General features: G+C 42.7%; 1 protein-coding gene across 4 annotated transcripts; it reads left to right on the top strand.

Annotated features, from left to right (window-relative positions):
* Positions 1-7,582: 7,582 nt before the first annotated feature.
* Positions 7,583-22,861, top strand: CNDP2 (carnosine dipeptidase 2). Of its 4 annotated transcripts, none has more exons than XM_053973469.1 (12): positions 7,583-7,635; positions 10,269-10,364; positions 11,299-11,442; positions 13,890-14,052; positions 15,587-15,675; positions 16,578-16,778; positions 17,523-17,607; positions 18,146-18,306; positions 20,176-20,340; positions 20,853-20,994; positions 21,595-21,742; positions 22,167-22,861. In XM_053973469.1, exons 2-12 carry the CDS (start codon positions 10,305-10,307, stop codon positions 22,234-22,236), a joined length of 1,428 nt encoding a protein of 475 aa, XP_053829444.1. In that variant the 5' UTR covers positions 7,583-7,635; positions 10,269-10,304; the 3' UTR covers positions 22,237-22,861. The 4 variants fall into 4 exon arrangements, 3 of the variants coding, with proteins under 3 accessions (XP_053829444.1, XP_053829439.1, XP_053829454.1); XM_053973464.1 differs by lacking the exon at positions 7,583-7,635 and adding an exon at positions 7,821-8,036; XR_008436251.1 differs by lacking the exons at positions 7,583-7,635; positions 22,167-22,861 and adding an exon at positions 7,816-8,036 and having other exon boundaries at positions 20,853-21,168; positions 21,595-21,632.
* The last annotated feature ends 324 nt before the right edge of the window (positions 22,862-23,185 follow it).

Genomic DNA, 23,185 nt, shown 5'->3' with positions numbered 1-23,185 from the left:
AAAGTTAAGTGTCATCTTTTCTAGTCAAATGACCAGACTTATTATTTCAGTGCATTAAAAAGACATTTTGACAGCTGATACTACCAGAAAAGGTATTATGTTGTCATACAGATTAAATCAATCCAGTTCTATGGCTGCAGACTCTGAAATGAGTTTATATTAGGAATTTGCACCAGACTGATTTTAAATTAGTTTCTACTGGCAAGGGTGACACAGGATACCCAAAGTCCACAAGTTCATGTCTTGTGATGCCATAAATTGCAAAATGCAGCCAGAGGTCTGCATGCTGTCTGTTGCTAGAAGAGAAATGGAAAGAAAACTGATTCTTGGAGATAGAAAAAAGCATCTCCTGTGTTGGTACAAGTAACCACCAAGTGGATACTTATGATACTGCACGTGAAAGGTTTTGTAAACTGGAAATGGACTGTCCAGGGAGAATCTGTGCTGCTTTTCTCCACTCACATATGCAAATCTTAATTTATAGCATTCTTCTGATTCTTTGGCTTTGTTGTTTTGGCTTAAGGTCTGTGTACTATAGTACTGCATGTTTAAAAATCAAATTAAATGGAGCCATCACATACAGTAGATCATGATATGTTTACATATGAGTATGTCCATTTTTTGACTTCTCTTCTAAAAATCAAAATATGAAGTAGAAAAAAATGAGAGCTTAGGAAGATCATGGATGATTTTCAGTACCAGTTCTGTAAAACTTAATTACTTTCAGTTATTTCCTTGAAGTTATTCACTGCAGTTTCTTTGCCAATGATGAATAGCTGGGCATGGAGCAAACTGCAAAATGATCCATTAGTGAAATCCAGATTTCTAACAGACTTTCCAAGTAATTAGCTTTTCTTTAGGCAATATATTGTTAGTTTGCATGCATCCAATGTTGTATGACATTTGTTTAGGGAAGAGTAGACTATTCAATTTCTGTATTGCTTACAACAAACAAACAACTCATAACTCTATCAAGGTTAAGCATCCATTAGTGCAAGTGAATCCCCTGTGTTACTCCCAAGCAAGAAACATGAGTGAGCAGCAGCAGTGCCGCTGCTGTGCAATGTTCCTCCTGCTACATGCAAGCATCCTGCAAGAACCTGAGTGGTTCTGGTGGCCAGGCCTGTTTCTGGGGCATCACTGCTACCCAGACATCAACAGCCAATATAACAATCAAGGAGTGCCATGGTGCTGCCTCCTGCTTTGAGCAGAATAGTTGGTGACTGAGAAGCCTCAGAAACAGATTTCTCTAGCTTCTTCCACAGGCACAATCTTCTATTTTCTGTCACTTGTCCTCAGTACAATCCCATATTCTTCCCTACTTACATTTTTCTCCTTATTCTTCAATTATTTACCTTTTCAGTTCTTCATAGCTCTTGTCTACCACCAACATCCTCTGTCAGTCACCTCTCTCCTCAGAAGACTTTGTGTGTTTTAGAAGGAGTCCCTCTCCCCCACCTCTAGCAACAGCATTCTTCTTCTTGTAAAAAAAAAAAAAAAAAAAGAGTCCTTAATTCTGATCCAGAATCAGTGGATTTGGTTTTGATTTATATAAAGGAACATAAAAGGAGGAATATGCAGAGATGCCATTATTGGACAACATTTCATATTCACCGGTTTTGCAACTCCCTGTTTCCTTCATAGAACAAAATTGTGCCTTCAGTCCATACTGTACAGATGCACACACATGTTCTTAGCAAGTCTTGTAAAATGAAAAACAGGAATTGCAATGGTCTGGATGTGATCCTTAGTCCTGGAAGAGATGAGATCCACCAAAGGAGGGGGAATGGAACCACAGTGAAACCACAAGAGATACCAAAAGCAGCCCTGCAGAGCTGCATCTCTGGAGTAAAATTCCAGCTGGGGAAGCACTTAAGCTCCATTTTATTGAGGAGAGCATGCATTGCTGGCCAAACCTCTTTAATATTTCTCTTTCACATTGACAAATCAACAACTTATAAAAGACCGAAATAAAGTCTCCCAACACCCCAAAATATATTAAAGGAGAAATTGAAAATGACATCTACTCACATATATGGCACATTCCATGCACTTTCAGCATGGATAAACTGGGCATGGATCTGGGATGAAACAATGGAATGAAATACAGGATAATTGAAACGAAGCAGAAAAAGGGTGAATGTTTTTGCATTTGGGCTTTTTGGTCATTCCAAAGAAAAGTGCTGGACTGAAGCAGTGCCCAAGGGCTGTGGTTCTCATTTGCAGTCAGAGCACGTCTAGCTGGGTTATTGACTCTTTGCTTGCCTGTCCTTTACATGTGCTGTTACATGACACACATCTCACCATTCCCATTTGAGCCATTGACTTGTTATATTAATGCAGAGTGCTGGGACAAGCAGGCAGAAGCACAGAGTGCTTTAGTCCCTCAGGCAGATGAATAGACAACGAACAAAGGGATGTAGGTGTGGTTTTTACTCCTTTTGGAGCACTGGCATAGCAGGACTAACTCTTCAGCAAACAAGGAATCTTTGGCATGCCCATTCAATGACTTTCTAAGATATGTTGGCTCTGCAGTTTGCAAGCCAGTCCTCTCAGGTGCTGGAAAAGAGCAATTTACTAACAGCCTCTCACTTCATTCTTTAATCAGTGCCTCAAAAATCAGAAGCAGGAACAGTACCTGCCCTCCCTGAGCACAAGATCTCCAAAATAGACTGCCTGTTCCTGGACAATGTTAGGGCAATGTAACGGGGAGAATGCTGCCAAAAGCAAATTGATATCTGGGCAATTTGCACATTGAATTTAGAAGAGGGGGGAGGGTTGGTGGTTTTTTTTGGTTGGCTCTCTGCCACTCTCTCTACTTTTGAGGGAATCTCTCCAGCCCTCTAAAAAGGTTAGTTTTGATGTTTCTGACAGTGACATTGCCAACGTGTCACTGGTGCATCTTGAGAAAAGAACATGGAAAACACAGGTTGCAATATAGTGTACAGGCTCAACAAAATAGCACTTCTGGGGAAGGGCAAACCACCTTATATAAAGCCAGGAAAAAAGGAGCAAAGAGCTATCCAGCAGTGCACAGCAAGACCCTTGTATTCTACTTTATGCTGTCTGGGTTTGCAGATAAATCTAGTGCCTAGCATGAAAGACTTCAAGATCTATGGTGTCCTGAACTGACTTAGTTAAGCAATTAGTGACTGCTGAAGGCTGAGTAATCTAGCATGTTTTGGTACTTTGTTAAAATACTGGAAGATCTAAAGTTGCAGCAAGCTGATTTTTATGAGAAAAGTTACAACCTTATTGATATAGGGGCTACCAGACCTGCAGAAAAGTTTGATGTGTCAACCACTGAGCCAGGAGGCTGGGGACAGGAAGAGGTTTGTAGGGATTGGTGAGGAAAGAGAAGTTCTGTGAGCACGCTGGGCTTCCTGAGTATCCAACCCACCACTGCAGGGCAAATTAGCTCCTCATGCTTTTGGCAACCCAGCCAGAAAGTCAACCTAGCACAGCAGCACAGTCACCCTGTGTATCTGTCTGCTCCACAGTGGCACAGCACTGAGGGGGCTCATGCAAGACCAGTGCAGATGTTCTGAGTTAGACTGGTTGGAGATACAAGGAATATAAATCCTCCACTTGTCAGGCTCAGCATAGTGAGAGGACACAGAAGATGACAAAAGGAGCAGTCAGTAAATGGTAGAGGAAGGGAAGGAGCAGAGGGAGGGAAAAGGATCCTTTAGTGTGTATTATTCCTTGGGCTACTGAGCCACACAGGTTTCATTTCACACTAGTGCTCCATTATGCAAGGATGGGAAGAAGAATCACAGGACCAGGACTCTAGATTTTGATTCAGTTCTTGTCTCAGTTGCAGCATTCCTCTGTGTGCACGTTTCACAACAGCAAAAATTGAGTGCAGAGTCCAAGGAAGTGCCATGGACATTCTAACGGGGTTCTGACCAGGGACTCGGGTACACAGACACCCCACACAGGGCTCTCTCATGTAAACATCAACATTTTCTACATGGTTAAGTCTAGGTTAAATGTAATCTGCCCTGTATTTTGATTAATCACCTATTAAAAAATTGTTTTGTTGGAAGAAGCTCGTGAGGATCGAGTTCATTAATTACTGCATGGCACACATGCATATGTAAATTAGGAAGGGCATGAACATGCCCAAGTGTTCAGCACTCTACAATTACAGTACGTCACACGAGCAGCCCTGCTTCTTTGGAGGCCAGGGCAAGGTTACCTCTGAAGCCAAAGTACTGGATAGTGAATGATACTTTGATTTGTTTTGGTTTAGTGATATTCCTCTAAATGAGTTTGGGCTTTAAGGCCACCTGGTTTGGAAGAGCCAGGGGTAATAGGTGAGGCTAGCGTTGCTGGAATGCCAGTGGCAATGCAATTTCCGGGGATAAGCAACTCTGTTCAGCTTTAGTCAACAAAATCAAACCCAGCAGAAGTGGGTTTACTTAAGGTAAGCAATGTTAATGGAGTCAAAATGTCCACATAGGCACGTGCACATGAGTATGATATAAATAGGACAGAGTTTGAAAGGATTTAAGCAACCAGTGAGGACTTCCTTAAACATCCTTCTTTAAATTTGCTGACACTAGCTCAAAAACTATTGTTTGCAAGAAAGAAAAGAAATCCAACAAAGCTGCACTGTTCTGTACATCCATATTTACAATCTTCTAAACTTAGCAGTTTATGATTATATGGTTATACGGTTTATATAGCAACCAATGTTTAGAAAGTTGGGCTTGTGAATCACCTAAGCAGAAACATACAAAATAAAGGGGAAAGAGAAAGAGCAGGAAATAGCAAGATACAAGAAAGATGCTGAAGACAACTAATTTCAGCTTTCTATGGTGCTCAGAAGCGCACTAAAGTAGATGTTGTGACATTACCTCATGTAAGAAAAAACAAAAAAAATGAGCAATGTGAAATTTTTAGATGGCATACACCTGCAAATAGGGACATGACTGCCACTTGAAATTGATTTCAAAAGAAGTGAGAGTGAGTTTTGCATGTGTACTGTAGTATCCATAGAAACTTTCTGTCCCCTTTCATCATTTCATATGGAATTTTCCAGAAAGGACAGCCACACTATTAATGGCATTTCTGCTGGCCTCCCACAGCCCTGTGGCTCTCAGTCCACAGCCATCCAAAAAACTGATTCACACAGTTGTCCTCTCCCAGACCAGTGCTTATGTTTCAGGCTCCTCACTTACTGCTTCAGCTGACTCACACATGCTACATGCCTGTGATTAAAAGCAATGGCACAAGTACCTACAAATTATTTTTTTAGAACAAAACTATTTCACAGACAACATATTAAAAAAAAGAAATAGACCAGCTTAGATGTTTAGATATCTCTGTCAGGACCACAGAATGCTGAGCATCCTTATATTTTCTTTATACTTTGCTTTGTCATCCCCTGTCCCTAAACCATTTCTGATAAATGTGTCTTTTCCCACTTCTCCTTTCTCCTCTATTCCCAAAGGGTTTTTATGTATGCATATGTTATTTTCACCTCCAAATTAACAGCCTTGTAAAACAAAACTGTGTTTCCATAAAGACAATTTACAAGGCTCTCAAAGCTGATAATTGGGCCTGTTATCCTTCAAAAAAAAAAGTTGTTGTTTTCCCTCAGGTAACTGACTGTGTGGTTTTTGTGTTTGTTCTTCACATAATCCTTTGTGGATTTAGATCAATACAGTCTTGCAGAAAACTGTGATAATAGAGTGCACAATATTTGCTACACAACAAATGCTTCTTTAATGCCTTTCTTTTGTCGGCTTGTGTCCTTGATTATTATTTTGGTTTGTGAATTTTTTTAAGGATGTGGGAAAAAAGTACCAAAGATTACTTCCATGTAGGAATATGAGAATAAAATAAGTCACCAGAAATCATCCTGTGTCATGTCACTTAATACCCTTCATAAACGCAACAAACTGCTTTTTAGAAGCAGTTTCTCTTTCCTTTTGTTAATTTTTAAATTTGTTATTCTTTTCCCCCCTGTTGCTTCCAGGCAAGATTTTTCCTAACATAAGTGTAAATTGAAACTTTACTGCAGTTTCTAAGTTCCATTTGTCCATTTGGGTACATTTTGCCATCAGTTCTCCCACCAACACAGAACAGTGCCAGGTGTCCTGATGTCAGGGGCTCCTCAGAGTCTGGACTGCCAGGAGTGGCAGAAGCTCCCCATGGGAGCCTGCTGGGGCAAAACCTGGCAGCCAGGGCCCATCCTGTCCCGTCCCGTCCCGTCCCGTCCCGTCCCGTCCCGTCCCGTCCCATTCCCAGCCAGGAGCCAGGTATCTGGGGGGCACCAGGGCAGCCCCAGCTCCAGGAAACTCCCTGGGGACAAACCAAGGCTGGCATCAGCCTGTGAATCTCCAGCTCAGCATGACCTGTGGCTGGACCTGCCTCATTCAAGGCCCTAGCACTTACCTTACCCCACACAGCACCACCAGCCAAGTTCCAAAATTATGAAGCTCTCCCCCATGGCAGCTCACAGACCCTCTAGCATGCCCCACTGATTCTCACTTGTTTCTAGCTCTCGAGCTCCCAGCTATGTAATTTGATCCTGGTTGTACGTACAGACCAGGGAACGAGATGCTGGAAAGCAGTGCCACAGAAAGGGACCTGGCGGTGCTGGCTGATGGCAAGTTGAATCTGAGCAGTGCCGTGGCAGCCAGGAGAGCCAAGCCTGCCCTGGGGTGCATCAGGCACAGCATCGCCAGCCAGGCAAGGGAGGGGATTGTCCTGCTCTGCTCTGCTCTGCACTGGGGCAGCCTCAGCTCGAGTGCTGGGGGCAGTTTTGGATGCCACAATATAAAAACGACATTAAGCCATTAGAGAGCATCCAAAGCAGGGCAATGAAGATGGTGAAGGGCCTTGAGGGGAAGCCATAGGAGGAGCAGCTGAGATCACTTGGTCTGTTCAGCCTGGAGAAGAGGAGACTGAAGGGAGACCTCATTGCAGTTAGAACTTCCTTGTGAGGGGAAGAGGAGGGGCAGGCACTGATCTCTTCTCTGTGGTGACCAGTGACAGGACCCAAGGAAACTGCATGAAGTTGAGTCAGGTGAGGTTTAGGCAGGATATCAGGAAAAGGTTCTTCACCCAGAGGGGAGTTGGGCAGTGGAACAGGCTCCCCAGGGAAGTGGTCACAGCACCAGCCTGACAGGGTTCATGAAGTGTTTGGACAGTGCTCTCAGGCACATAGTGTGATTTTTGGGGATGTCCTGTGCAGGGCCAGAAGTTGGACTTTGATGATCCTTGTGGATCCCTTCCAACATGGGACATTCTATAATTAATTCTAATTCTAGGAACCTGTCTAAACCACATCTAAATCTATTAAACCTATCTAAACCACAGATGTAGGAAGATCATAAGGATACTCCCAGCTTTGGCTGGAATAATTCAGTTGTGTAGCGTGGTCTCTGCCCCGGACCCCATGGTATATTCTCCTATATATTATACTCCCTTTATTACACTCCTGCATTATTCAGGCCCCGCCCCTTCTCCGCTCAAGCCCCGCCCCCGGCTCGCTCATTGCCCGTGGATTGGCCGGCGTGGCGCGGCGCGTGGCGCGGGGCGGGGCTGGCGCGGGGGTATTTAAAGCGCCGTGGAAAGTGCGCTTGACTCCAGGCGGAAGCCGGGGCTGCGTGTGCGCCGTGGGTGAGTGTCGGGAGGGGTCGGGGGCACCGCGTCCCTTGGTCTCGTCGTGCACCGGCGTACGCGGCCGCCGCGGCCCTGCCCGGCCCGGCCTGGCCTGGCGGGGAGGAGCCGGGAATGCCGGGTGCGCGGCGCCGCCGGCGGGCCGGGCCTTGCTCCGTGTCCCCGGGTGGGGAGCGTCTGCTCGGCCTTGGGGCGGGCGGCACCGTGGCTGTCCCCGGAGAGAAGCTGCTCCTGCCTCTCCGCTCCTGTCCCATTCCTCACTGTCGCTCTCGCTCCCCGTGAGCCTTCCCCCCGCGCTGTCCTTAGGAAGCCCGCCGTGCGCCTGCCTCCTTCCCTCCCGTCCCGAGGCTGTCACCGACCTGGGGGCTGCGGGGAGCACCGACCTGGTGCTGCAAAACCCGGTAAAGAAACCCACGTTCAACCTTCAGGTCAGCCTCGGCCCGAAGTGCTGAGCCTGCGACGTGAGCATGGGGCTCAGCGGTGGCTGTGGAGTGTTTTTAACTTGGTTCAGTGCTCTCCTCTGGGATGCTAATGTTTGTGGATAAGGAGGGCAAAGTTGTAATGGTGCAATGACAGTCCCTTGGGTTGTTTTATTTCAAGGTGCAACTTCTGTAGTCCTGTGAAAAGATACAACTGTAGAGCCTCTTCTGCATAGGTAGGAAGGGTTCAGCTCTCCATTCTGAAGGACTTTTAAGTTCCAACTCTGGTTTTGAAGACGAAGGGGGCCGTAACATCCAGCCTTTTGCTGTGTAGTAACCAATGTTTACTTTTTGTATTTTGAAGCTATCTGGAGAAAGCTTCTTTGCAGCTCTTCAGTGTGACTTGTGTGATTCAATGCCCTTGTGATTTCAGAACTATTTAACTATGGTTAAGGTGATATTTAAAGTCGTCCCTGACTTAACAAATAGTTCAGATCTTGTTTGTGTTGGACAGAAAGTCAGCCTCCATGTAACTTGTATTCTGTGTCCGTGCTGTGGAGCTGGAGCCATGAGGTTGCTATAGGAACCGGTGAGTGAAGGGGAGGGTCAGATGCCCTGGACTGATGCCTGTGTGCTGGATTCCTGAAAAGCTCCACATGAATCCTGCCTGAGCTCTATTTGCATATGAGGAGGGTGACTTCATTAGGGAACCCCAGCTTCAGTGAGAAGCATTGCTTTAACTTGGTTATGTCTATGTAGTCCTTCTGAAGGTGTTCAGTTTTCACCTTTCATGGCTATTGAAGTGAATGCTTACCTGTCTGGTGACTGTTCTAATTGGTGTTTAAAAACACTGATCCAAATTTAAACTTGATGGATGCTTTAAATTAAATTGATGCTATCTCTGGTGAGGGAAAGGATTTCTGTATGTCAAACACCAGTATCTGTGCAAGTACAACCTTGCTTGAAAGGAAATTTGGGGTGGTGCTTGTATTGCAGTATATTGTGTGGGACAACCTGCAGCTGAAAAGGATTTGTTTCAGATATGTAGAGTAGTCAGCTGCTCAAGAAATCTTAAGACAAGCAGTCAGATGTTTTAACAACTGTCTTGTGACTGCCATGTAGAAGCAGAAGAAAGGCTTAAAGGATCTGGCATAAAGCTGACTCAACAAAATACTGAATCACAGTGGCTGGAGCTGCTGAACCTGCTTGTATTGCATGGACACTGGAGTTTTTCCTTCTAGTCTGGGCACTTGGATTCCAGAGGCAGACTTCAGGGAGCCTTCTCTGGAGTTACTCAAAAGGCTTCTGGAAACTATCCTGAGTAATGTGTTGTAGGGCCACATCTTAGACCAGCTGACCTCCAGTGGTCCCTTTTAACTTTAGCAATTCTGGGATTTGTAAAGCTCATTATTTTTCTAGCTTAGATGAGGTGCTGTATCTTTAGTTCTAACTTGAGAGTTAGGCTTAAGCTTGTTTCCTTTGTTGCTTTAGTGGGCAATATTTCTTTTCAGTATTGATTTCAGAATGGTAAAGAAGACAGTAAACTGAAAAGGGGAGTGGTCTTGGGTTTTCTTATGCGAACTTCAGTTGAAATAAAAATAAAAGGAGGAAGTGGTAGCACTGAAATAGTCACTGGCAACTTGCTCATGACCTGCTGGGGCTGGCCTCTGTTCCCATAGCTTCATTCTGACCTTATTTGTGAAATCTGAGTGGCAGGCTGAGACTAAAGGCTGAAGAAAGCACAGTTTTCCAGCTGCCTGTTTTCAACCTCCTCTGCAGAGCAGAGTGTGGTGGTTTCTTGGACCTGGCTATCAGCATTCAAGCCTATGGCATGCTATTAGTTGAACTCATAATCATAATGAAATCTAATGAAATCTTTGAAGCTGCATTTTACTTGAGTAACATTTTTCCTGTAAGTCTGCAGTAATATGCAGTGTATGATTTCCTTGAAGTATCTCTAGAGACAAGACTGCTCAGTTTAACTTTGAAAGTTATTTTGAGGGGAGAGGCATAAAGAGTGGTATTGAAATTTAAATATGTTTTTGTTTAGCCACTTCACTGTGGTGATTTCATGAAAGGGAGAGGCCTCAAGTTTTATATTAGTACAGTTTGATGTGTGGCATTAGAAGCTGAAAGGTGAAAGTCTCCTGTGGCTCTTGATTACTGACTGTCACTTCTTAACCCTGTGAAAGCTAAATTATTTTTCTGTCACAGAATCTTCAGCAACAGTGTTCTGAAAATAGTCCAAAAATGTCTGCTCTTGAAACCCTCTTTAAATACATTGATGAACACCAGGACCTCTATGTTCAGGTAAGTTTTCTTTGAATTTTGTCCTGCAGCATGGGCACCTATGTGATATTAGAAGTTAGGTGGCCAGCTTCAAGCTTGTTGTTACATCTATATGCTATGGCCAGTAATAATGTCAAGTAATGGGAGAGAGGGGAGAACAGGTAGCAAGTGTGAGGGATTTGAGTCAGGCCAGAAAACTGCATCTTAAATTTAGGCATAATTGTGTTCAAAAACCTTAATGTCTTGGTAAATTTATTAGGAAATTACTATTACTGTATAGTGCAACTGGTGACCTATTGAGGAAGCTGACACTGGTTTCTGAATGCCAAACTAGGTTTACAGTTTCTTCCCTTTGGAGATGGGAGATGAAACATATTATAAATGAGGCTGGAACAAAGCTTTCTTCTATAAAACAATTTGTGTTGAGGTACAGAGGGAGAGGTTGCCCTCTCCAAAGAGGTTCTTTGCTGCTTGACCTGCTGTTTAGTTACAGGTTGTATTATAATCCCTTTCATCCATGAAGGAATCAGTGGTACAGCACTGTGAACTCAGGCATGAACTGTGCCAAGTATTCAGGCAGTTGTTCTTGCTGAACTTGTGCAGGGAGAAAAAGCTAAAATGGCCTTTTTGAGAGGCCCAAAATACTTTAGCTGATTCTGGATACTTAAAGAACATCTAAAGGGGTACAATAAGCACAAGCTGTGATACTCTGAAGCTTACTTGATGTGTCTGTAGGCCTTGTGCTATGCAGCAGGGACAGCTGTAGGCAATTGAGGTTTTAGAGAACTTTTGAGAGTAATATTAATGGTTAAAAAGTCTTCTTTGAGCAGATGACAGAGTTGATTTGCCTCAATTTGAGCTTGACTTAAACCAGTGTTTGTTGAATTACAAGGTGTGGTGGTATTTGCATGGTGCCTGTTGTGTAATAAAACTTGTAGCTCTTCCATCCCTGCAGCGCCTGGCAGAGTGGGTGGCAATCCAGAGCGTGTCAGCATGGCCAGAGAAGAGGGGTGAAATCAAGCACATGATGGAGGTTGCTGCGAAGGAGATTGAGCGACTGGGAGGCACAACCAAACTTATGGATATTGGGAAACAAAAGGTATGTGAGCAGTTCCATGCCAGCTTAGTAGGAAAAAATCTCTTTAGAAGACAAGGTGTTTTGCATGAGAAAGTGCTGGTTTCTTATGTTCCCAGTATGAAAGGCACCTAGACTCCATTGAAAGGCTGTTTATTGGACTTATCACTATCAAGAAAGATGATAGTATGGGTGTTCATATGTCCCTGCAGATACTGGCACCTCCAAACTGTGCAGCATCTAGCAGGCATCCAACCAGCATCCAACATATTGTGCAGATCCTGTGCATAGAAATGTTTTTCCATTTTATTTATTCAAGCTGTTCAGTTCCCCTGACAGAAGGGATTTTGTGTGAGCATTTCTTGATGCATTTTTAGATTAAGTCAAGGACATGCAGGTGATGTAATCCCCAGTGCCCAGTGGGATCTGCCTTCAGGTTACAGTCAAGTGGCTTAGTTTATCCTGCAGTCCAGGGATATGCACAGCACAATATAGGCAGGAAGGTGAAACTGTGTGCAGCATAGCATGGCACAGGCTTTGGGCTACTCAGCTTATCTTTGTGGGTCACTAATTCCTTGGTGCCTGATGGACTTCTAGGTCAGGACCACCACACAAGGGTCCTGTGGGCAGTGGCCTAGAAAGGAAGTAGCCTGTTGGGGTTTAGGATAATGAATTTGCTGCCACAGAGTCTGAACTTTCTGTTTATAGTAAACCTTGGGAGCCAATTAAAGATGCTGAATTAAATTTTGGACTGTATTAAATGTGTTTTAAATACTTTTTGAACTGAACATGAATAGGGCGCCTGCAAACAAAAATGCTAAACATTTAAACAACAGTTTCCTATTGGTCCTTAGACCCATAGACTATAAAGATACTGACAGAAGTTTCAATAAGTCTGCCAAAAGACTTCTGGACTCTTTCAGAAGTGTTACATTTGTCACAGGATTGCATTGCTCCCTTACTACATACAAAAGTATCATTAAAAGAATGATTTCCCTTTTAGCTATCCAGACTGCTTTTTTTTTTTTCCCCTAAGAAATGTATATGCCTATGAGAATGATAATGACAATCTTATCCTAGGGATATCCACTTGATATGCTCCTCCTTTGAAGTGCCTAGCCACTACCTGCCTCAGAGTAAGACCCATACCAAAATTGTTAGACTAGGATTTGGACAGTGGCATTAAAAACCTTGTACTGGAATGTTTACTAGTTTTAGGAGATTGTCCTTGTAATTGGTGTGAAAGGCTGCTGAGTGAGATCTGTGTTTATGGGAACCTTCTGAGCCGTTTTTACTTTGGGCAACTGGATTACATTTGTTTGTAGCTACAGGTTACAGCAGGAAAATGGCTGAGTTGGGAGGGAATCTGTAGGTTAATTCTAGCTCTGCTACTACCTACAGCCTAAAACCCCATCAAAAGCATTTCAATTAATTCAAAGACAAAGTTATTCTTTTCATCACTGTAACTTTTTAGTAGCAAGAACTGATTTTTAGAGTTTTATATGTAATATTTTTATTAGGCAACTTTAATCTGCAAGAGTTACCTTCAGTGTTTTGCTTTATATTAAGTATAGAGAGACCTAGTCAATGTATTGTGTGTTGCTGCTGTATCTGTGAGGGACAATGTAAAGCAACTGAACTTGTCAGATCAAAGTTGCTTTACTGCTGCACAGCAATTTGTTGTGTTGATTACTGTAAATTCTTGCAGTAGTGCTTTAATCATGTAGAGCTGCAGCTGGCCAAGGACTATGTAACCTGTTGATAAAAATCTGGAGCTTGGGACCCATATAAGCAAAAAGTCAAAGCTGATCTTGCATCTGCTGAACTGTGTGTAGAAGTACATGTTCACTGGAAGGGAAATAGTTGCTGACTGGGAATAGCATGTGATAATTGCTTATGGGGTATTCCAAGGGATTAAGCGAAGATCAACTCTTGAACTCCTGAACTGAGTTCATCAGCACTGCCCTGCCCTTAGCGTAACAATGTAGGGTGGTATAGAGAAATATGTCTGTTATGCTGATCTTATTTGGGTGTAGGCACATGTTACACCCAGCCTTACCACTGTCAGGAGATTTTTGTCCAGAGAGCTATACTGTGGACAGGATGAAAGTGCAGTGACAAGCAATATTGAATGGAGTTTATCACTTACGCTTAGGTCAGCACTAGATATAGCAGTTTGGCCTGCAGTCAACTTGCTCTGCAAAAATCTGATGTAGGATTGTTAGTTTAAAGCTAACAGTTCTAAGTGGCTTGGAACATTCTGACTGTTACTGGGACTTGTCAGGAAACTAACTGGCATGATGCCATCAGGCCTTCTTTGGCACACTGGCCAAATTGTTCTGGCAGTTGGTTTAAATAGATTAATTTTGTTTAGCTGTCTGTGCCTCTACTCTCATAACCTCCATAGTATTAAGGTAATTCATGTATCTGATTAAAACTCTGTAATAAAACTTCTGCTTTCCTATTTCTAGCTGCCCGATGGATCAGAGATCCCCCTACCGCCAATTGTTTTGGGAACACTGGGCACGGATCCACGCAAAAAGACAGTGTGTGTATATGGTCACCTGGATGTTCAGCCAGCAGCACTAGAGGATGGCTGGGATAGTGAGCCCTTCACTCTGGTAGAAAGAGATGGTAAGAGCAGTGGACCTCACAAACTGATAAACACTTGTGTAACAAGTGTGGTATTCCTCAATTGTTCCAAAGCTGTGCCATTGATTCAAAGGGGGGGAGTAAGAACTGGTGTGGGTGTTTATTTAATACTGTTGAGGTAAAAATGTGCAGGTGGGGAAGTGGCAAAAAAGTCTAGCTGCAAAATCTCAGCTATTCTTGGGATTGTTTCCTTTTCTGATAGTCTAGGCTGTAATTTGCATGTTTTCTTCCTTGTAGCTACAGCACAATCTTAACTGCTGCCTTCCATGGTGCTGGCTTACTGCCAGAGATTTTTAGAACTAATTTCTTGTTCACAGCTTGAAGCCTGTAAGGTCATGTCAGACTGCAGGAATTTTGAACCATTACTGAGAAAAAATACACAACTTCTTTATGCCTGGAGACAGGAGTGGCACAGCAGCCTCTCTGCGTTGCCTTGTGTTTAACTGCTCTACGATGAGTACTACAGAAGCTCTTTTGCAGAGGTAGTGCCCCAAAATTTGTCCCTCTTCCATAAATGGGGATGAAGAAATGGTGCAGTATCTCCTGTTGAAACAATATTGCCAGCAGTCAAGAAGACTTAAAAGTTCCTTTTCTATTAAAAGCTGATGCTACCAACAGCTTTTGTTTCACTTTCTCAGTGTTAAAGGGCATATCAATAGGATATTAACCACTCGTGTTCCATAAGCATTAATGATTGCCAGAAAGGAGTGTCTGTGCTAACTTGTACTTCTGCTTGGGCACTTAGTCATAGGCAGCAGAGTCCAGGTTACTAAACTGGACTATCTCATCTCCTAGCAAGACCTAGACTTGCCTCAGGCTGTGGCTTGTCTCTGTGGAGCCTGGCCATGCAGGAGACATTCAAAAATGGCTCTTTACCTTTGCAAGCTGTCTGGCCTGTTCTCTCACTGGTTACATGGAGTGCTTAGGGGTTGTAGCCACAGCTCTGAGTTGAGCTAATAATTGCCTCTGCTGTGATCCCATGTGCTACATTTTTGGGAATCCCCTGTGGCCTCTGAAACTTGTCTTTGACTAAATTCCTCTTTCTAGGGAGATCCACTTTTATCTGGAGAATCCAGAGAAGTGATTTGTCATCAACTACTGTATTTTTACTCTTCAAACAAAACATTAATGAACTGAAGATAATACTTGATAGATTTCTGTTAAAAGCAGAAAACTTGTTTCTATGCACTGAGGTGTTTGTAGAAAATTCTATTGTTGTGAAGAATAAGGCAGCTATGGCTTTTCCTGGCTTATGATAAACTCCTTTTGAGGGAGCAGCTGGGAGAAGAGGCGGGGAAGCTCTGTAAGTGGGAGAGTGATTGCAGTCCTGTACCTGTCCCACTTAAAAGAGTATGTGAAGCAGGATTTAAAACTGCTACTTATGAAGAATCAGAAATGAAAGTTTATCTTAACAGCGATAAAAAAGTTATCCAAAACCAAATGTTCTCATCTAGGCAAGAGGAAGCTTCATACTATTTTTTTTCCTCACTGGTTAATTTGTATCTTGTTTCTATAGGTAAGTTGTATGGGAGAGGATCAACAGATGACAAAGGTCCAGTGCTTGCCTGGCTGAATGCCTTGGAGGCTTATCAACAAACTAACCAGGTATGTGCCCAAAACATATTCTGCTTTTTCACACACAGCTGAGTCTAGCAAAAAATGTTATCCAAGCCACAAACTCTTGTGAGGGAGGCCTGCTTATTCAGCTGGTTGGAGGAATGATGCAGTAGTCCTGAAAATTTCCTGATTTCCTAGTAAGGTTAAGTTGACTTACTGACAAGTTAGTCCTATAGATGCCTAGGCTGCATTTCTAACAAATTTCCTTTAATGAAATATGTAGGAAGGAAAATACATATGCAAGCATGTGGAGCAGGAGGAATAATCACATATGATCACTATCATGTAAGGATGTCAAATTGCTTTGGCCTTTGTCAAAGCTTAACGTCTCACTGTCACTGAGCTCTGAGAGGAAGTTAACTTAGTAACACTAAAATTGGGAGCTTTGCTTATTTCTGTTAAAGAAAATGTGGAATCAGAAATAGCTCAGGGTGTCTGCTTTATCTTGCAAGACAAGTTCCTATTGCTTTTGAGAGGAATAACCAGTTCTCAGCTGCTGTCTAGGTATATAGAATGTTAGACTGGATAGACAGGATAGCTCTGTTCCTACTGTGGCATGCAATTCCTGTGGCTTATATTAGTTTTCCTAGACTGGTGGCTAACTTTGGCAACAGATTTCTCCTGTGTTCCATGCTTAAGGGGTCTGGGAACAAGTTTTTATGACTTTTTTTAAGAGTTTGGATTCTATCAAATGAAGGGTAGTGTAAGTGCCCTCAACATAAGCACAGTCCAAACTTTCAACCAGTTTGTGTATAACAAATTCCACTGTCACGGAACTATTTTAGCTGTGTCCGTTTTTCTGCTTTGAATGCAACAGATGAAAATTATTGATTACTGAAGGAGTCAAGTGTTTTCATATGCTTAAACTGTTCTTGTTTTTCATTTCAAAGGAGTTTCCAGTAAATATTAGGTTTTGCCTAGAGGGTATGGAAGAATCAGGCTCTGAAGGCCTTGATGAACTGATTTTTGCTCAGCGAGATGCTTTCTTTAAAGACGTGGATTATGTTTGCATTTCTGACAACTACTGGCTAGGCAAGAAGAAGCCTTGTATCACTTATGGTTTGAGAGGTATCTGCTACTACTTCATAGAGGTAAGTGCTGCAAATTCATTATTATTAAACTGAATTTTCCACAGGAGAAGAGTGGTAGTGCAAACCTTCTCATGCCAGTAGCTTTTTTTCAGAAACAATGAAATTGGCTACTTACGTGGAATGGTTTTTCCTCATTGGCTAAACATCCTTCTCTTGCTGTTCTGATACTTGGGTGGGTGGGATAGCTTTCAGATGTGTGAGGCAAGATAAGCCAGCACCTTCACTGAAGGTTTGTCTCAGCATAGATATCTTCATTCACATACACCCTTCTTATAGATGGGTGTCACATTTGTGCTTTTCCAGTCAGCTGGAACATCTCCAATTAACCAGAACTGCTGGTAGATGATTGAGAGTGGTTTGACAAGTTTTTACCAGTTCCTTCAATACTTTGGGGTGAGATGGATCCCATCTGGGTGGCTAACTGACATAGCAGGTCACTAACCATCCCACTAACTGCACCCATGGATTATGGGTTTCCCTCATCTTTCCATCACCAACTTCCAGCTCAGGGAGCTGGGCATACTGAGGACAACTGATCTGGATATTGAAGACTGAGGCAAAGAAGACATTAAATACCTCTGCCTTTTTCTCATTCCCTGACACTGTACTGCCCTCTGTTTTGAACAAATGATGGGGACACTCCTTGACCCTTGGCCAGATCAAGTTCTAGCTGGGCTTTGACTGTTCTGATCTCCTCCCTACATGGCAAAATCTCTGTGCTGAATCTTCATTCACTTCAATCAGGTGGAATGTTGTGACAAAGACCTTCACTCCGGAGTTTATGGTGGTTCGGTACATGAGGCCATGACAGATCTCATTGCTCTGATGGGTAAGAAAACACAGGTTTTACTGAATGCATTTAAAATGGGAGCAAGAACCATCCAAGTATGACTGAGTTTGCAGTAGCAAAGCAGTGACCAGTGAAATGGTGCTTGCCAGATATGCAAAGCCTACTGCCTTAGATACAGAAACACAGTGAAGGTTTTGCCAAGAATTTATCTGTTTACTCTTAGCTTTCCCTAAAACCTTGCTGCAAATTTGCATGTTAATTCAATCAGCTGTCTTCTCAAATTCTGCTGTGGGTATGATATTGAACTCTTTGGGAATCCTACCTTCAGAAAGCCTGTGAAATGTAGCAGTAGAATTAAATACAGTAGCAAGCAAGTGCATGTTTTAGACATAGGCAAATTCTTTTAAGTGTCTTCCATGCTCAGTGGTACATGCTCTGGAAAACAGAAGTCCGAATTTCATTGCATTTACAGAGTTTTTAAAAGGCCAAGACTTCTGTTTCCTAAGGAAAGTGTTCCCAGCAATGACATCTTGTGTCTTCCGGTTGAATACTGATATTTGGTGCTTTTTGTTAACAGGTTCTCTTGTAGACAAGAAAGGGAAAATCCTTATCCCAGGTGTTAATGAAGCAGTGGCACCTGTTACTGATGAGGAGCTGGCATTATACGAGAAGATTGATTTTGACCTGACAGAATATGCAAAAGATGTAGGAGCAACAAGACTTCTGCATGATGCAAAGGTGTGCTGCATTCCCCCCCTACCCTGTCTAGATCAAGCTGTCTATAGTCAAGGAGACAGAAGCAATATCTGTGTGTGTGTAGTTAAGTAATTTATTAGGCAGAGAATTCATCTGATGTCTTCAAAATGGTGAGAATGCCTTGAAGATAATTTTGCTTACTGTATGGTTGACTGTGTACTTTGCACTGTTCCTCTTTGCAGAGGAACTGCTACTGTTAGGTGCTTGAAAACATATTCTAGGTTATCCCATGTTTAACTCAAGCAGTCTTGACAACTCTAAATTTGCTCCTTACTCTATATAAATAGTATTTGAAACTTGTACAGAACTTTAATGCTAGATAAGAATGTTGGCAGCTTTCCAGAGCTCAGGTGACAATCTACACAAAACATCTGATTTTCTACATCTGTAGGAAGTTGAATGTTATCAGAAATAAAGCAGTTGCTCAGAGATGATTGCTCCTTAGGTGAGAAAAGAACTTGAAACCCAGCTTTGATGAAATCAAGGCTGACACGCTCAACATGTTCCTAGACCTGACAAACAAGGACTGTTTTGTAACTGTGAGCTAGGTAGCCCAGATCTTTGAACAATCTCAGTAAACTCATGTCTAAAGTTAAATCTTCATCCTGGTACCTCTCCAAATGAATGCTTTTAACAGCATTGAATCTTACAAGGTACAGATATTACATACTAATTTTAAAACCCTAGATATAAATACATCTCCTGTCATAAAAAGCAGACACAGGCGTTGTAAAAGGCAAGTTTACATGTGCAGGTCTGTCTTCTGTCCTAGTACTGTCAGGAGATTTTGAACTTAAATAGGTATAAGTAACAATTTATATCCTCAACCTTGTCTTTACATGCTCAGGTTTATATCAACTGTGGGAGCACATAGGCTTCCTTGCTTAGCCTTGTCCTTTAAAGTAATGGATGAATTATAGCTTGGATATAAGGAGGAGCTGGCAAGATGTTCTTTGTGATACTGAACTGAAGCTGTTCAGTCTTGGCTCAACAGAAATTCCAGCTAAGGGACTTCTAAGCTGCATACATGCAGGAAGGGCTTTTGGGCTAGGAACAGATGACTGTAACTTCCAAATGAGAAGCAAATGTGCTTGAGACATTTGAACTGTGACAGCTACATTTGCTTTGAGAGGCGATTGGAGGCAGGTTGTACGTGGAAAAAAAAAACAACTTGTAACATAAAGGACACAAAATTAAGTGTCCTGCATTTCTGCTGTGAAGTTCATGCTGGAGACACTGCACCTGTGTCTGCTCAGGGCAACTCAACAACTGCACTGAATTCAGGATCCAGTGTAGTGAACAGCTGTGCTCAAGGTAACAGAGAGGAAATGCAGGAAGGCAGTGGTGGTCAGTTTAATCAACCTGGAGTTCAGGCTTTTTAATACAGCTGATGATATAAAGAAAAACACACTGTAAGCCTCAGTTTGAGCAGTGGTGAGGCTTTTAGAAAATGTGAACTTAAGCAGTGTTTTGGTGATGAAAGCACCTGCCTGTCCTAAGGCAGTGGGAATCAAAGCTTTCAGTGTTCCCTACAAACTGTGCTTGACCACCTTATAAATGCTGCTTGTGTCCTTATCAGAATCAGACTGGTCATGTCCCATAAGTTCCACAGAGCTAGGAGAGAGCTAGACTAGAACTGCTGAGTCTCTTAAGGTGCTGAGAACCCAACTGTGTTGTCAAAATGTGTGCTTAATGGGAGTAACAGCTTCTGAGTGATCTTCAAGGAATTGCATTTCTGCATGGGAAAAAGCACTATTTCTTGCAAGTTCTTTATTAGATTGAAGAAATCATTAGTTTAGGGAGCTCTGTCAAACTTCATGTAACCTTGCATCTTTCTCTTCGCTTCTGCAGAGAGAGATCCTTATGCACAGATGGAGATACCCTTCCTTGTCTCTCCATGGAATTGAAGGAGCCTTCTCAGCCTCTGGTGCCAAGACTGTGATTCCTAGGAAAGTGATTGGCAAGTTCTCAATCAGGCTTGTGCCAAACATGACTCCTGAGGAAGTCACAAAGAATGTATGTTGAGATGGATTGCTGCTATCCAAACAAGTGTCTCTAAACTTCTGTTCACCTTGCCTTGGGGGAAGAGTTATTCTGTTTTCTAAAGCAGTTCTGTTCATTTCCTTTCCTCCTATCTTCCCCATACTGCACCTTAACACGAGATAACTGAGGGAATCCTGTGGTGCCCCAGTGGCCTGTAGTGGCCTGATGACCCAGTTTCTCTAAACTCACAAGGCTTAGGAGTAAATGCTAACTGAATTGTAGGTCACTTGGACTGCCAGAAATACATATTCAAAAGCAGCAGTGTTTGGCTAATTGTTCTGCAATACACTGTTAACTTGCCTAAAGAAGATATTCTGACTTCAAAGCAGAGAATCATTGGAATACTACAAAATAAGAGCAATAGGAAAAGTATTGCTGCACAGTTGTAGTGATCTGCAAGTCCCTAAGATGGTTTTAGAATATGAACTTTGCCAGTGCCCATACAAATGCTAACAGTAGATAAGATAATTCAATCTTTCTTACAGGTTGAAGACTACTTGAACAAAAAGTTTGCGGAGCTGCAGAGTCCCAACAAATTCAAAGTGTACTTAGGCCATGGTGGAAAACCCTGGGTGTCAGACTTCAACCATCCCCACTACATGGCTGGTAGGAGGGCCATGAAGACAGGTCAGTGGGCTTTTCACTGGGCACTGGTAGGATTAAAAGTTTCTTGTTCCAGCACCTCAAGAAACACTGAGGAGGTCATGTTCTGAATGTGAAGTGTTCTGCACTCATGTTTAATAACTTCAGCTCACTAAGTGAGGAAGCATGTCACATGTAACCTTTAAACAGAAATCTGAGGTATGGGAAGGAAAGATACTCAATATCAAAATAATTTTTACTGTTCTGGGAGAAGTTTGTTGGTGTGGTGTTGCTTTTGCATAAGGTTGAGACTGTTGGTTCAGATCACCTGCTAAGCCAAATTCAATGAAGTTTGGTCACAGCACCCCTCTTAATCAGTTTTGCTAGATTGTATTGGGCAGCTAGAGCAACTCTAACTTGTGTTGGAATACAGCCAGGCCTTCAGATGAAGTGTTGGTGTGCAACTGAAGTGACAGTGACAATATTCCAGTGCTACATCTGTGGGGAGAAGCTCCACAGTTTTGTGGCCTTTGCAGTCTGGCTGATTTGGCCAGCACCTGGTACAGATGGGTACATGAAGGCTTAAGTGAGGGTTTGTGGGGAAAAAACACAGACTTCAAACTGACTAGAGTATCACTTTTCTAGTTTTTGGAGTTGAACCAGACCTGACGAGGGAGGGAGGAAGCATTCCTGTGACCCTTACTTTTCAAGAAGCCACAGGCAAGAATGTCATGCTGCTTCCTGTTGGAGCTGCAGATGATGGTGCTCACTCTCAAAATGAAAAACTAAATAGGTAAGAGAATATCTATTCCTCTGTTAGGGTGTCTTGGTATGTATTATGAAAAACAGCAAGAATTGAGCTCTTGCTTTTGTTTAATTCTCTGTATGGAAAATGCCATCCTCCCCAGCAGAGAAAGACTGACTGGTTGGGTAACTAGTTTGTAGCTCAGTCTTGATTTCTAGATTGATACACTTGAAACCAGAAGCAGGTTTTATATTTTGCTCTCTAAACATGGGTGCCCTCTCTTCCAAGAGTGATGTTTCTGTCTTGGCAGGGAAGATGTAGGGGTTTGGGGAATTGTGCCTGTTGCCTGCAGCAGCAATTCCCATAGAGTTTATCATGTATGTAGGACTGATGTGTGGGCTTTGCAAATAGGACATTTGCTAGAAATAAAGCTCAGTGAAGACACTGCTAAAGGAAACTGTTTTCTCTGCAGGTATAACTACATCCAGGGGGTCAAGATGCTTGGTGCATACCTCTATGAAGTTTCCCAGCTGAAGGACTAAGTTAGACACCTCCCCTTCTGGTTTATAGATCGGAAGTCTGAATTTTCTTGCAAAATGTCATCAATTACCAAGTCTTACCATGGCTCCCCTTTTCTACCAACACTCCACTGCTTTGGTGGGGGAGAGAGAAAGGGGCAGTTCACCTGACAAAGAACGTGATACACCAAAAATACTTCTCTAAATGCTTGCTTTATATGAACAGACTGTTCCTTAACTGGTCAGCAGTCCTGAACTGCATCTCCATCCCTCTATCACTTCAGTTTGCTGTATTCATCTACTTTTCCTGTAAATGAAGAGGAATGGTTTACTCTCAGCAGTTTAAGCAGCCACAGCAGTGGCAGAACTTCCAGCCAATTTAAAGTTCTTATTCCTGGATATGTCCTGGAAATAAGTAGTCAAGATTATGGGCCGATACTGGAATGTGCTGAAGCTGTACTGAGACATCTGTCTTTGCTAACTGAGTGATTTGGAAGAGCAGTTTGTCTCTTCTGGTTGATGCCTGCCTGCAGGTTTCAATTTACAGGGAATCAGGTTGTAACAAATTTCACTGTGGTAGTGACTACTGGCCATTTTTGTAAAGCTGCCTTTGTACTACCAAAAAAGAATAATAAATAATCATGCTGTAGTTTGGCTCTTGATCTGTAAGGTTTAAATAATGGCTTGGGTGGGAAAGCAACTTTGGGAATTGGGAACTTGGGAGGGACACTTCTGTGGCTATAAAGGCAGATGAGCAACATGGCTACACAGGCTATATATTGTGGGAATTCAAATTTTTATTCCTGGGCTCTGGCTCTGTAAGAATTTGTTTACTTGAAGCTGATGTTGCAAACTCCAGCTCTTCTGTGAGATAATGAGCTCAAAATGTTTCATTTTTGGCTCTGTAAACCAGGTCATCACACTGTAGTATAACTGATAATACTGCAAGGGAGCGAAGGGAATTTGTAGGCAT

This window comes from Vidua macroura, chromosome 1 (genome assembly GCF_024509145.1).
Source record: "Vidua macroura isolate BioBank_ID:100142 chromosome 1, ASM2450914v1, whole genome shotgun sequence".
In the NCBI taxonomy this organism is placed as follows: Eukaryota; Metazoa; Chordata; class Aves; order Passeriformes; family Viduidae; genus Vidua; species Vidua macroura.
The sequence above is the reverse complement of the archived record's forward strand: the minus strand, read 5'-3'. Positions and strand labels throughout refer to the sequence as shown.